We start from the raw sequence: 15,264 nt of genomic DNA on the forward strand, positions 1-15,264 counted from the left end.
TAATACTTGTATAGACCTCTCCAGTGCGATCCATACCATAATTGGGAAAGTTATTGGTCATATAGTGAAAGTCATGACGCGCAGAGAGAATCTAGACTCATTTGTTAAGTCTCTGCTGCTCAACAAAAATACCGAACTGTAGTTGATTGATATGCCGCCATCGTCTATTTAAATGCCCAACAATCCTTTGATTGTATATCCGAATTCATCAAGTTGAAAATATCTTCTACAAAACTCTGCTCCAAATCAGCAAATAAAATCCTAAAACCATCAGTTGGTCGTGAGAATGAAGTCTCCTCTTTACCTTCTGACGGTCCTGCTTCCTCTAGCAACTGAAATCGTGGCCGCTTCCCCGACCGCGGATTTCACGGATTCCGATACCCTTGAGGAGAGAGATCGCTTTAATGGCGGTGGAGGAGGTAAATTTGGTGATAAGTTCAACCCTTGTAAGATCCGAAAGCCATACTGGTACTGGAAGTACCCGTGCGACTCGAGCGACAAAACTAGCCGGGAATCTCCAGGTGGCCAGTGGAATGCGAGTTGCCGGTACAAGTAAGTCCAATTATGCGATTTAGATATAGATCTTTACATTTTGAACAAGCTGACTGGTATGAAAGGAACTGGTACAAGACAAAGAAGGGGTGGGTGCATGACTTTGAAAAGCCCAAAAACTGTCGTATGTTCTCTCCTCATCCACATTTCATCAAAACATATCTGATAAAATCAAAGACGGTAGTTGGGAGCATCAGCAGTGCCCACCACCTACTTTTGGCTAGGTACCCAGGGACCTAAGGGAGCTTTGACTAAAATCCGCTTTTACCGAACCTTTTGCACTGAAAGTCGGGTCAGCTGTGTATACTCTCGCGGAAACTTGCCATTGCAAGACAAAGAGGTGCCTAGAAACTTCAACAACATCTTGAACACCTCAACTTTTCGATTAATTTCCTTGTCGTACTTGCGTTGCCGAAATTCCTATCGTCTCGACGGGTATTGTTAATTGACCGTGCTTGAGCTGTATTTTTGCTTGCTTCAATGAAAATAAAAATAAAGATAAAACTTTCGCGCGTGTTCACCATCTATTACTGCCAAGTGGGCTTCTAAACAGCCGTTAAAACAAGTAAACACTTCGAGGAATAAGTGTAGGCACGTCTAAAACTCTAGCTACTCAACACTTCACGGATAATACACGTTGTTTCAATGTATATCTCGAGTACAGATGGCGTCTACTATGTTTAAAGACACATGCGGACCATGTGACCAGAACTACGAATATTCGCATTCGTATTCGTCGTCGTTACGGGTCGTTCAAAAGAAACAGATTCATTAGGTGCCTACTGACGAGAATCTCGAAGATGAAGAAGAAAGAAGAAAGAAAGGAAAGTCCGCCAGAAAAAGAGGGCTTAAGTACCCAGCAAACGCGCACCAGCAAACGCATAACGTAATTCCCGGTTAGGCGGCCCATCCCACCCACTACTAAAGATTGAAAATAGATAAAACCACCAAAACTCTATTAATCCAAAAACTATCGATTAGGCCACCAGGTAATTGAATGGACGACATTCTTGTAACCGCTACACCTAGGAGGTGCACGTCTGGCCGGTCGAGGTGGCAAAATAGGCGATTCAACCAGTGCGGGCGGAGGCTGTTCAACACGTTCAACTGGCTTCACTGGCTGCACTGGTGGCAGTAGGCCCTCTCCGACTGTAACACTCTGTTCCATCGACCTAGACGATTTTTCCGGGCTCGTTTTTGCCGTTTATTCTCATTCGGAGTCCGAAACTAAATGACTGCCTGCGCTAGTAGCGCGGCAGTATGTATTGAGTGATAGCTCCCCTTAATTAACTGATTGATAGCCATGTTGGTCGGGGTAGGGGGGCTTCTTGATTGTTGTCGAAGTAGATTTTTGATCAAAGCAGCTTGTTTTTGTAATTTAATCACTATTTTCGGTATTTTAGGGCTGAATTGACTCGACCAGCTGTTAGGTCCGGCTAGATGGGGGTGTTGGTGTTCGAAGGGAAATATTGAGTTTTGAGAGAACATGTTCAGGATCTAGCGGAACTAGACCTGCTGCTGTGAAACTAGACTGAATCATCTCTAGTTTAAAGGTCTCTTCTCGTGCCTGAGGATAACTTGCTAGGAAATCTAGCTTATCGATATGGTTGAACCCTAGGCGTGCTTGATTGGTAATCAGACGACCATAGGCACGCTTCAGAACAGCAAAGAGTTATGAATTTTGGCTTTAAAGATGATGCATGGAGGGAGAGCAAAACCAGCTGTACTGATTGACTCAATCACAGTCACTCATTCACGATTTGGGGGAATTGGATGAATGATGAATAAGCCTATCCCCAAGGGTCCTAGTCGTATTTGACCACTTCTTCTATTCGCCGTATAGTCCAAGTTGTCCGAAGATGCAGATGGGAATGAGGATTCTCGGCCTAAGGGCCATGAGCGAGAGATGCCCAATTGATATTCTTTCAATCAGCTTGGAATAAATACTACAAAACGAACAGATATAGACTTCTTCGTAATTGATAGAACTTGTTCTTGATCATCTACAGTATTGAATGGAAGTCCAGATCAACTTCAAAACCCTACCACGCGATCGACATGATCACGAGCCTGCTACGCGAATTAGCTTTGCTGGATCCGCTTCACATGTTTCAACAAGCTCACAGGCATGGCCACACTTAGCATCTAAGGACTAGGGGCCATGAAAATCTAGAGTTCGCTGAGGCATGGTCAATCATCCGGGCACCTTAAACCGATGCTGCCTCTATGAACCAAGGTTCCTGATCTAGAGCTCTGATATGTTCTATCGTTCGAGGAATCTCGGTAGACGTCATTACATATTATGTGTTACGTAGAAAACTCACTAGTACAGGGTGTTGTAATTCACCGGTATGTATTATTTTATTCTTGAGGGGATACACGAGGCTTTATATTGAAGAGGGTAACGCTCGATGGCAGCACGCGCTGAGACGTGCGGGTCGATTCAGCAGAAAAATCACCACAAAACACACGCGTAGCAATCAAGAAATAGCGAGAATCCCAAATGTAGGGGTCAGGTCGGGGAGGTGTAAGAAGGTGTATTCTAGAACTAGCTATCCGGGCACTGTATACTGCCGGCTATGTCACATAGTCTGGATGGCACCCATGTAGTAGGGGAGGGGGTCTCCCCACTACAATATACAACGAGAAGACCAAGTTGATTTGGCAACCCGGGGTTATTTCCGATGTTGCGGCTTTGTTCCTGATCTGCGCTAGCCTCATATCACAACACAGGGCTCTGAGCTAAAGCCATTAGTTGACTCCAGAATTATGTAGAATACGTGTAAGGTAATCAATCGATTTTCTTATTTGGCTTCTTGAATGGGTTCCGCGGCTATTGGCCACGGCACGGAGCGCAATTGGGGGAAAACCGCCGTAGATAAACATCGCCAAAAGCGGAAAGCCCCGGAGTAATGTGCGTCGTGCTTCGAGGACTTCCCACGCAGCCTTGGCAGAGTCCATCATCCGCCAAAAGGTTGCAATATCCAGTCTTATGGTGCGCGTAACTGGCTTGTGTACGAGCCAAATTTCAAAATCCTGGAACATGTTCCTTGGCATCTCGGAACTCGGAACCAAGCACTCTAGACCCAAAGCGAAGAACAAAGCCTTCTCAAAGGTAATTGAGAGTGTTAGATGTACAGGATGATCGTGAACGGGTGAGAAGCAGGTGGTATTGGCTATCTGCTGCTATCTTCTGCTATCTGAGAGAGAGAGAAGAGGAAGGAAGAGAGAGCGTGGGAAGTGAGAGAAGAGGTACAGAGTCAGGTGACTGTGGTGACTAAGTGAGTACCTGATGTATGTAGGCTCAGTAATGTTGCCTGATCAATCACCAAAGTGGTCAGTTGGAAATTCCTCATTGCTGATTAGCAGTTCTTTTCTTTTTGGTGGAGATATTGAATCAGGCTAGACATAGCAACTTTCAGCCAGTTCTTGGTGGATATGTTCACGAGGTAGTATTCTCGTGACTCACAGAATGCTCTGGTCCAAGTAAGCAGCCTTACGAGTTATAAATTTTGGCATGATGTCCATCAGATGTTTTGGGAAAATGTCATTCAAAATAAATTTAAACTGAAATCTTATTTATTGAACCAAACTGGAACGAAGAGGAACACACTGGTGTGGAACATCTACTGATCCGCCGAAACTATTCACCATGCCCCATTCTCAACATACTATCAACCCTGCCAGAGCCAGCTTCTTCCAAAACCTCAAGGAGGCTGTTGGCCCAGAGGATTAAAAAACATTGGACACGAATACGGCCAAGGCACAAAACTTACCGCTCGTATCGGGCTCCATGTCTAGACTCGAGAGATACCCGTGCACTACGCAGAAACCAATGCCTATCACGATCACTGGCAAAAGTAGTGTGGCGGCCCTTCAACTGGGAGGTCTTGGAAAAGCCATTCCTCGCTGGAAGACGGGATCGAAAAACACTGTCAATTTTGCTGTCTTTGAGAACAGATATCCAAAGCAGGAGCTCGCTTTTCTAGCGGCAAATAAGTTGAAAGAAGCCGCCGATGAATGGAATTATCTAGAACTCGGTGTGCAGTTTGAATGGGTTTACAAGATTGTTGATGCCGCGTTCGTCCTTTCTTACGCAGAAAGTAACATTCCCGGTGTCATTGCTGAGGCCTTTTTCCCGAATGATCTGGATCTGAATATACTGAACGTGTACCTGACGCATTCAAATCCGGGACCATTCAGTATCTAAAAAATGTCTTCCTGCATGAGCTGGGTCATATCCTCGGACTCCGTCACGAGTTTGCCCCCGAGGTGGAAGATGGGAACAAGACAGGAATGAAGTCACTGCAATTCGGTCCACGAAACCCGACATCAGTGATGGCCTACGAATTTCCTCCCACTATACAAACCTCGGACATTGACAGCGCTCAGGCGTTCTACCATTCTTCTGGGAAGGGTCTCACGCAAGACAACAAATTGATACCTATTGTGGACTATGAGGCAAATAATTAATCCAAGGTGGTCGATGTAAACAACACTGTAATGCTGCAATGGCCGAACAAGGAACAAAAGCCTCGGTCGTTGTGACATGGAGCTTGGTGAAAAGTAATTTGGCGGAAATTGATCCTGGTGGAAATTAATATTGATGGAATTTGAATTTGATGAAAGCCTGCGCTAGTTTTGTCAAATCTATTTCACTCCTTGGTATTCAATGGACCTGGTGAAGTTGCCTTCTTGCTCGTTCTGGCATGTACATCTTTGTGGACTTAATCGCCTTCTTAATTTTCCTCCCTGGGTGAAACATACCAGGACAAATTTGCCAAACTCCGAAGATCCTTTCTTTTTCACCCATGATTGGCCAGGTTTACATCAATACTTTCTTATCCATTAAGAGGAACATAGCACTGTGAAGACTTCCAAGGTACATCTGCTGCTTCAGGACTGAAGCTCTGGAAGTTGCGGTGTAAGAAGCGCTCGTGGCGTTTCGAATTACTGAGTACAGATATAGTCTTGCCACACCCAATATACGAGTATCGAAAAGCCATTTTGCCTGTGTGCGAACGCGAGTGAACTAGCAGGTAGGATGGGCGCGAAAAGGGCCTGTGACAGATGCTGTATATACAAATTGTTTTGGTGATCCGCCGGGGACAGAGATATACATTATTTCTGAGCCTGGTGAATGGTTTTGGTTTGCTGATGGAACAGCGATGCGGCCACAGACGCTGTGGTTTGAAAGAAGACGTTTGTTGATGAATATAAGTAACCATCTGCTGTACCGCGGCGACCAAGGGTCCTGTTTGGAGACCAATCCCGGCCCCTTCAAATGAACTTTGTAAGGCTTCAACCGGCAACTGACTGAGCTGATCACCCAGTGAAAAAAAAACGCCACATTCACACCGACATCGAAGACGACCCAGTGAAAGATGGAGCCGTGGCAATGGTCCTACAGTATTTAGCTCTTTTTTTGCCTTCAGGTTAATTTGAAATTTAGCGTCCGAATATGACCCCAACCGATTTCGGATACACCACATGACGCACGTCGATCATCCGAACCCGCAACCTTGTGCTTATTTGTCCGTGGTTCGGTCATCCGCGGTTCCTCCTCAATCTCCAAGTCAAACTCCGCTTGCATGTAACCAATCGGTATCAACTGGGTACGAACTTAAAGCTAGTCTCTGCTGATGGGGTGCATATTACTCTTTGTCAGTGGTTAAATGAGTGAGATAGCCAGTGAACAGTGAAAGAGTCCATTGAAACTATCTGGGCTAGCTAGAGAGAAGGAAGGAAGAGAAGAAGGCCGAGTGGGTGGAGAAGTGAGTGGAGTGGGCGGTGGGTCCCACCACCACCCTGGACACACTGCCTACCATTTTCTCAAGCACTTTTAAAAATAATCCATCTCTCTCAGAGCCTGTTCGGCTTTCGGGGCGACTCCCAGATCTACTAGAGTGGCAGCTTGGAGACGGACTAAGTTGTTCGCCAAACATTAATCCTTCGAAGGGAGCACTGTCCTCATCCAGTTAGATCTCGTTCAACCTCTCTTGCAAGGACTCGATTGCCTACGGAGCATGTTAGTCCTGCTTGCATGCTGGAGACCCATATGACTGCATACCTCTGCATAGAGTCTCTCTGATCGTAGATGGGGATATAGCTAGCCGCAACTTTGACTTCATGCGAGAGCCAGACAATTCCGGCAAGACAGTGGTCCATGGCATCAGCTCGCTCACCACCTATAAGAGATGCATCGGAAAGGGGATCTATTTGAAACTATAGAAAAAGGCACCCGGAGCTTACGTCCCATATTGCCAACAACAGGATATATTTATTTTATGTTCAAAAGGATGATCATCATAATGCTGGTTGCAGTGTTTAGTTCCTTTCGAACATCAGATCTAGTCCGTTAGTTGGTAGCCTTACATGTGAAACTTCCATGGTTTATTCATACTTGAATTAAGGGAACAAAGTAATAACGGGTGTTCTTTCCTCCAAAATACAATACTCCATAGATTCAAATATCAAGGCCTGAACATACCCTTGTACTATCAGCATTTGGTGTACAAATACAGTATCCGCACGCCAAAACTCAGTATCAATTAGCCATTCACTCACCCGAGATGTTACATTCCCAACCCATCGTCACTTAGGTCGCACGCTATTATCCCTATCAATCCTCATTTTCTTCTCCGGGTGCATCACATACTCGGGCACAGCATGTCCGCCAGTTCTGACCCACTTCCAGCCGGCATCGCCATTAGGCTCCTCGAGGGAATACCCGTAAAGCGATATTGGGTTGTAACTGGAGAGTTTGATCTTCCGTATCCGGGCAATCGGATGGAAATACTCGTTCGTAGCGCCACCAATACCTTCACCAGGGGCTCGGGGGTAATTGCCCGGCGTGCGGTCTTGCTTGCCAAGAATACGGAAGAAGGCCCCTTGCAGCCCAGAGAAATTAGAAACGATGGGTCCGCAGCCCCAGCCGTTCATGACGTTGTTTTGGGAGTTGATATCGGCCAGCGCTTGCTGGTGCTGCTTGATGAGTACTTTGATCGCGCCCTCTTCAAAGGTTAGCATGCCGGAGAGATTGTCCACCTAGGTTGCGAGGGGCATTGAGTCAACTAGAATCGTCATTTAGGAGGACAGGAAGGGCCTTACCATCCACGAATGCGATGTCGCCGATCTCTTCATGGTCACCTGCGGTACGTGGACATTCTGCTTGGCCACCGATGTTGCCGTGAACGCCGGGAAACCAACATTGTTGTAGATCCTTGGCCGGGGCACCAGGGGTCTTGTGCCAGAGGGTAGGAAGGAAGGTTTGCCGTTCCTCGTCAATGGCAAGGGCTTGGAAGGCATAGTCCAGATCTGATGGAAAGCACCGTTCAGCGCCGGTATACTAAGCTATTGGCGATGTAACTCACTTTTTGATAGGTTCGTGTTATGAAATGCGTACTGTTTGTTGATTGCGATGCCAGCTTTTGCGGCAAATCTTACCAACGGCCATTCAGGGATTCCCTAGCCATGTTAGATCAGGCTCGTGGTAGCAGTATATCCATTAATCATCCCTTGTGTCACGTACCAGAGCACCAACAGTGTCCCAAACCCCAACAACTTTAATCCTGAGGTCATCCGTCAAGCGCAGCTTGTCCTTATTCTGCTGATACCACGGTGTCTTCTTGAAGGGCTCCCCGTCCGTATTCTCACGGTAGGCCTTCCACATCTCTGCAAAGTGCGACATGTGCACTGCAGAGAGGACACCGACGTCGGCTACCAGGCCAGCGACTGAGCGCACCGTGAAAGCTCCGCGCGAGAAGCCAAAAAAGAACAACTCATCGCCAGGCTCGTAGTTATTGGAGATGAAATCATAAATTTGGCACACGTCGACGTCCAAACCCCGGCCGATGCCGCCTATGAGGCAAGCAGCACGTAAGCCACAGTTGTTCAATAAATGGGAAGCAGCGCATGCTAGCTGTGCACTCACCATATATGGCCTTTTGGAACGGAAGGTCTCCGGAGCCCAGGCCCGAATGGTACGATACGATCTGCTTCGCGATATTGCCATCAGCATCGGGGCCACTGGTCGCAATCGCTCGAGCGATCTTCGCAACGTTCGAAGGCACAGACTTGTCGCCCTCGTCAGATGCCAGCCATGTCCCGTCGGCGCAAAGGATTATGCGCTTGTAGCTTGCCAGCTTAGGCATTTGTTGCGTGGTAATAGAGCGAATCTGGATCGTCCGGGAAAGGCAGGGGAGAAAGGATAATGACTGTTCGTAAGGAGGCTTGTTATTCTCAAAAAGCCTGGTTCAGCGTTAACCATCCAGGTTCTACATAAACTTAGCGTAGGCCAAGCGTAGGCTTGGCCTGGACCCTTGTACTAAGGAGATGGCTTATTTGGAGCATTCAACATTAAGGTACTTACTTTCCTGATTGATGTAAGATTTGGCCTGTTGGAGGAGACCCACCACAATATTTACTAATTTGAAGTTTTATTTGGTGCTTATTATGCGATTTGGAATGATTAGAGAGGTTCTTGCCCCCCAGAGCGCTCTGACAACTATATATGAAAGAGAATTACGCCCTTCATACATCTAGTAGAGTATTAAATCGTAATGATGTCATATTTCAGATTGCGTTAGATCGATCCTTCTAGGCTCTAAGGTTACCGAAAGCAAACTGCTCTGGGAAGCTAAAGACGTCATTAAGGCATGAATGATTGAAACTGGAAGGCTATTCCGTAATTTTGTAGGTGGTAACGATATAGTATTGAGTCTAAAATCTGAAATGAAACATCCTTCGTAACTGGTACCTTAGTAAAGCTATTGTGACAAATTTCTTCATGGCGGGAGATCAATAATTTTCGGCCTCCACTGGGGGTGGGAATAGATAGGCCCCACCGTAAAATTATGGATCGCAAAAAGCTTATATGGTGGTCTTCGCGATTAACAAGATGCACCACAATCGTCTTATAGAAAGACCCTGATTGAATGCTGATATACATCATTTGGTAGTCTAGAACTCCCTGCCTGACTGCCGTAAATTGTAGGCAAACTTAAATTTAAGGCTGATCGATGATCTCGTGGGGTATTGTTTCAAAGTCAAGTTAAACTCTCGTGCGACAGATGACCCAGAAAGAAATTCACAAAACAATTACTAGGATGCCGACGTCTGTTCATATCTGCTTCGTAAAAAACTAATGGCGATAGTATCAGCGCTATATAACCCTTTATTGCGCTATTATATCAAGTTTGAAAATTACAAATTATAGTTTCTACACGAGTAGAACGTAGGCTTCTGCCGTCTTACTAGTCGGCCTGGTTGCATCCTCTAGTTGATCCCATTGATATGGGCTGACTGAAAGATTTGAGGCGTAAATGCTGATTCCGTAACCGAGACGGAGAGTAATGAAACGGGGCCAGTTGAATGGCGGTCAGCGTAAGTTCCTAGAGTATAGTAGTAGTAATAGTAGTAGTAGTAATAGTAGTAGTAGTAGTAGTAGTAGTAGTAGTAGTAGTAGTAGTAGTAGTAGTAGTAGTAGTAGTAGTAGTAGTAGTAGTAGTAGTAGTAGTAGTAGTAGTAGTAGTAGAAGAAGAATTCGTTTATCCTGACCTAATGCGAGTTGAAACACTGAATTGAGGTACAAGTGTGATAACAAAACAGAACTATCTGAGGGCAGATACTTCTAATTGTAGTCGAGGTTACTGTCTGCGTCCTGCCTACTCCTGTAGCTGCCTATTGAGCAGTCACTTCTACCCGTGATCTAGGATCTAATCCGCGAACGATATGCAGGCTACAATAACTGTGTAAATTCATATTTATTTGATCCACGGAGATTTTCCTAAACTTCCTGCGCGGTGAACTTTGAGCGTCACCAGTAAGGCCTGTTGTGGCCTCGTTTCCGTTTGTTACATTAAGCTGCCTTCATGGCGCCGCCGTAATAGATTTGCGAATAATACGGGCAGCAACTGTCCCCATTTAGCTGCATTTCTGCTAGAGACCGTGAGAACGCTGGTAATGCCGACTTTAAAAATCTGAACAACGACTGTGTTACAGATGCCGGTTTGTTGCGGGCTCGATAAGCTGGGTATTTCGTGGTCTTGTTACCAATCTTGAATAGTTACGGCTTATCATAAAAATGGCGATGAAGATCTTCGATTGTTTGTGCCGGTTTAGGAGGATGTGTGTGGTAGCTTTTAGGTGTCGATGGCAGTGGAGATGATTCGGGACGTTGGAGGACTGATGCGTAGGTAGGAATTTAATTCTCTGCTATAGAGGTGTGTGGTGTCTGTTGGGGGGTTTGAGGAGAGCAGATTGATTGAGGAGGCAGTGGCTCCGTTTCAATCATGGTGGGGACGGATGGGTGGGCGAGCCAAAGTCCATGATGCGAGGTCCCTCTAGGGAAGTAGATTTAGGGGCTGTTGGAGGGCCTAACACTGATACAGGAGTTCGACATGGCCGTCTTAAGTGGTGACCTGTGCGAAGGAAGGTGGCGGTTGGTAGTTAGTGGTCCGGTCGACGGGGTTGTTGATTGAGAAACTGCGTCGGGGTTTCTCGAAATGTGATTTCATATCACGATAGACGACCTGCCACACGCAACTCTCGACATGAAGTCGCGGTGGCTCCTCGACGGAGCTCTCTGGAATATAGATAAGGGCGGCGTCGTTCCACATGTAAAGCAGCACGCGGTGCGGTTGCTGAGCCCGAGGGGCTTAAAATACAGGACATTCTGGGCCATATCGAGGCGCGTGACACCGTTGAGTATTTGTCCTTGAAACGAGATCGTGGAGTAGGTAGTGGGGATATGGCGACAAGGCTGGTTGGTGTGATGTGGGGTGGTTCGTCTGGGTGAAGTAGTGGGGTGGGCGGTTCGAAAGATGTGAGGCTCTTTTTTATCTCAATGGCAGTGCAAGAGAGATAAGTTGAAGCACAAGTAAGTAAACTCTCTTATGCTATATGCCGTGTTATGGTAGCTCTTAAGAGATCCCTTGGTGGTCGCAGAAATATTCTCTTCAATACGATAATCAGGCCCGCATCGAAATGTTCTAACTTTCAATAGACCTAAGTGTGACGGATGAACCTGGGAATAGCCTCATCTTGTGGACGGATGCCTGAGGCATAATATTGGGTCGTTTGCACTACGCGCTTGCTGGGGACTTAACCCCTCTTTTTCTGGCGGACTTTCTTTCTTTCTCCTCCCTTCTTCATCTTCGAGATTCTCGTCCTGTAGGCACGGAATGAATCTGTTTCTTTCGAACGGCCCGTAACACTAAGTAAATGATGTCCTGCCTAACAAGGGAGAAGCTGTTTGCATTGTCAGTTACCCTAATTGTGCTCCTCTGTCTGAGAACCGGCAAGAAACCGCGTGGCGCGCAGGCACTGGTGGACAACTCGCTGGACCGGCTCAATTCTACGCGCTCAAATGCAAGGCTGCAGAGAAATATGAGAAGAAATTATGAAAAGGGTGCGAGCTTCTTGGTTAGTCGACATCAGTTTTATATCTCTCGAACCCTCTTTCTAAACACGCAATACCTATTTACTCTACCTCCCGTCTTCCACTGCAGTTATTAAGCGCTGCCACTCCCCAGATTTAAAAACGTTATTATTACCGCATTCTAATCTCCTTGAATGCTCGCGAAGACACAATTTGACGATATCCTAGAAAGTTCACATCGTGATACGTATTAGTTGAGCAGACATATTGCTGGTTTCTGAGTGGTTATATCAAGTCAATTATCCGTAACTCTTAGCCTCAATATGAGCCTCCTCCTTCTTCCCTTGGTATTTCTTAGGTTTTTCTACTGAAGTTTTAGCGTACTTTCCACGCCAGGCATTACTCAATGTCTAGTAGCAACCTAGTTTTGCCCATTCTATAGTTAGCATTAAACTGGGCTTCTGTTAGTGACCACAGCTATTCTAGGATTAGCTTGAGTAATGTAGAACTTGTCCTATCCAGCATTAATACGCCGCCCACTACGCTACACCTCTGGCCAGATTCAGTATTCTTAAGGTGTTTCTAGAGCGCGTAACCGACTACATCGGTGGCGGCGAATCCTTCTGAGATTAGCAATGCTTAAACATTTGCCCACACATGATCACTGCAAGGAATCACAATCTGATGGCATGGTAACCGGATATATGAATTTGGATATACAACCACAACCTGTTAAACACAGATAATTCCATAGCATAAAAGGATTCCCAATACTCTTAAATCAAGTTGGCAAGGCATAACGTGATATCACCATCTGTAATAACAACAGTTCTGGAAACATCGCCGGAATCCATCGCGGTCTCCAACCCTCTTTATATGGCAAACGCTCCTCCTGAAACATCGCTTTCACATATTTGATTGGTATTTTGTAGAAGACACCCTTACCAAAAACAGATTGGAAAAGAGCAACTTCACCACAAGCCACCTTGTGTTTTGATGAGTCGAAATTTAGTTCGGAATTCTTTGCCTTTTGCTCTGCATGTCGGCGCTTCCGGAACCGACCGAGGTCGGAGATGGCGAAGGATCCTTTGTTGCCTGGATATTGAACCAATCTGTCAACCAAGTCTGGATCTGGTTTGATGCAGTCACCCAGAGCACGGTCTTCTCGGGAGAGAGACACGTCGTGCTCCACAGCATGAGGGCGACCAGTCTGATCTAGATCTAGCACAGGTATTCCAGACTCATTTACCTGTCCCGGGTTCCGGAGGCCTATATGAGAAGTCTCATCATGAACTGTAAATGCTCTCTTCACTAGGGTATGTCGGATATCGACGCCAACGCCGATGTGTTGGAGAGCATCTTTAAGCTGGTCTGCAGTGATATCTCGACCGTCGCGGGGAATTAATCCGTGATTCGCAAGAGAATTGAGGGCAGGGCAGGGAGATCGTAAATCTCCTGAGGCTGCAGGGCGATATTCGCCTTTTTCCAGTGCTTCTGGTGGACTAGGCATTTTATCGTATGAGATTTTTGTGCAGACCAGGATTCTCTTGGTTCCGAAGGTATTTATCCTGTATATTATAAAACAACTATTGAAGGAAGGAGGAGCAGATGTCAGGAAAATTTGAGGTATCGGTGTATCGCGGCCCATTGGAAACATTACGTAGCCATGAATTCATCAGCAGATGCTTGTGTACTAAAATGAAGGTCTAGACCCATGCTTCATTACCCTGACCATACGCAATTGCCATAGACTGCACGTGCAATAGTAAAATGGTCATGTCATCTCTATCCTACCGCCTGCTGGGCTTCGTCATTATAACTGATTCACTAATCTTTTGGTCATCTGCCACACGGGAGTTTAAATTAACTTTGAAACCTTGCAATACCCCGCGAGGTCATTTACGAACCTGGAAAGTTTCAAGTGCCTGCACCATCTACCTTCAGATATGGCAACAAAACATACTAGACTGTCAGATAAAGTATCATAACTTTTAATCAGGGTGTTCGTGTAAGGTAGTTCCCAAGAGAGCCGTCCACCTGACCCACTACTGAATATTCAAATATATATAAAACCGCCAAAACACTATTAATTCAAAAAAACTATCGAGTAGGGCACCGGGTAATTGAAAGGCCAATATTATTGCAGCTGCTACATCTCCGGGGTGCACGTTTGGTTGGTGAGGGTGGCAAAATAGGCGATTCAACCGGTGCGGGTGCAGGCTGTTCAACAGGTTCAACAGGCTGTACTGGCTGTACTGGTGGCAGTAGGCACTCTCCGACTGTAACAACCTGTTTGCATCGAACTAGGCGATTTTTTCGTGCTCGCTTTTGCCGTTTCTTCTCATTATACTCCCATAAAAATTCGGCTATCAACCGCCCCCTATACTTAAGAATAATAACCTTTTCCTTTAACACCAGGATTTTTATCTAATTTGGACCCAATTTTTACAATTTTATCATAAAACTAAGGATAGATAAGTAGAGAAAAATAGGACAATAAGGAATAATACGAGTGTAAATTTTATGAGGAGATCCAGCAGTATTTCTAAAAAATTTCTTGCCCAGTTTTTTCGGCCGAAAAATAAAGAGTATATGCTACGTGGAACGTAGAAATCAGCCAGAGAGGGGGAAGATGGTCCATTCTGAAGCGTCAGGGCCCGGGCCTTACGGCCGAGTCTGACGTAAACTATGCTGACTAAGTACGAAGCCCTCACAGTATACTTCTGCGTAAAATATATATTTCCATACTCAACCACCACAGGTGAAAGTTACGTTGACCACCAGCCTTAATATTAGATTGATCTCAAATTTGGCCATATGCGACCGTATAATGTTAAGATGAATATACATTTCCTTAGATGTTTCCTAAAAATACATATTATTATGAATGAGTGACTTAAAATAAGGTAGTTCATACAGAACCAAACCAAAACACATGTAATTAATGCATGAAAATCAGGCAAGTTTTAGGCAGAATCAGGCCAAATTAGGCAGAAAATGGGTCCCATGGGATGGGAGTGGGAGGAGGAAAAATTTCGTGGGATGGGAGGTGGGAGCAAAGTTGCTCCCATGGGAGTCCCATTTAAATGAGAAAGAGAAAACTGCGAGGGGACGCATTTAAAGTGAAATACTCACTTTACTGATTCGAAAGTTCCAGTATTCTAATACACTTTTAATAACTGTCAGGATGAGGAATCGATGTACTGGCTAGTACTGAAGATGTCCAAACAGAATAAGATGATTGATTGAAGGTTGTTGAGATCGGTTGAGCGATCTCAGGGGTCTTTATATTTGAACTATGGCGTGTTATGACACCATACTAGGTGGAAATT

At 45.6% G+C, this 15,264-nt stretch overlaps 5 protein-coding genes across 5 annotated transcripts; 2 read left to right on the forward strand and 3 right to left on the reverse strand.

The window, feature by feature from the left end:
• Positions 1-286: 286 nt before the first annotated feature.
• Positions 287-776, forward strand: N7532_000920 (uncharacterized protein; the record flags this gene model as incomplete). The annotated part of the gene is made up of 3 exons (XM_056613414.1): positions 287-552; positions 618-676; positions 730-776. The coding sequence occupies 3 exons, from the start codon at positions 287-289 to the stop codon at positions 774-776; spliced, it is 372 nt and encodes a 123-aa protein (XP_056478455.1).
• A 3,611-nt stretch (positions 777-4,387) lies between these two features.
• Positions 4,388-5,025, forward strand: N7532_000921 (uncharacterized protein; the record flags this gene model as incomplete). The annotated part of the gene is made up of 2 exons (XM_056613415.1): positions 4,388-4,720; positions 4,756-5,025. 2 exons carry the CDS (start codon positions 4,388-4,390, stop codon positions 5,023-5,025), a joined length of 603 nt encoding a protein of 200 aa, XP_056478456.1.
• Positions 5,026-7,146: 2,121 nt separating this feature from the next.
• On the reverse strand, positions 7,147-8,801 carry N7532_000922 (T6SS phospholipase effector Tle1-like catalytic domain-containing protein; the record flags this gene model as incomplete). Its single annotated transcript, XM_056613416.1, has 5 exons — positions 7,147-7,565; positions 7,663-7,869; positions 7,926-8,019; positions 8,084-8,412; positions 8,486-8,801. Coding segments are annotated over 5 exons (1,365 nt in total), but the record flags the coding sequence as incomplete, so codon positions are not given.
• Positions 8,802-9,828: 1,027 nt separating this feature from the next.
• On the reverse strand, positions 9,829-11,171 carry N7532_000923 (uncharacterized protein; the record flags this gene model as incomplete). The annotated part of the gene is made up of 2 exons (XM_056613417.1): positions 9,829-10,110; positions 10,974-11,171. The coding sequence occupies 2 exons, from the start codon at positions 11,169-11,171 to the stop codon at positions 9,829-9,831; spliced, it is 480 nt and encodes a 159-aa protein (XP_056478458.1).
• Positions 11,172-12,708: 1,537 nt separating this feature from the next.
• N7532_000924 (putative peroxidase) lies at positions 12,709-13,442 on the reverse strand (the record flags this gene model as incomplete). Its single annotated transcript, XM_056613418.1, has 2 exons — positions 12,709-12,746; positions 12,800-13,442. 2 exons carry the CDS (start codon positions 13,440-13,442, stop codon positions 12,709-12,711), a joined length of 681 nt encoding a protein of 226 aa, XP_056478459.1.
• Between the last annotated feature and the right edge of the window lie 1,822 nt (positions 13,443-15,264).

Source organism: Penicillium argentinense, assembly GCF_028826775.1.
Source record: "Penicillium argentinense strain IBT 30761 chromosome Unknown utg000002l_segment0_segment0, whole genome shotgun sequence".
NCBI classification, from domain to species: Eukaryota; Fungi; Ascomycota; class Eurotiomycetes; order Eurotiales; family Aspergillaceae; genus Penicillium; species Penicillium argentinense.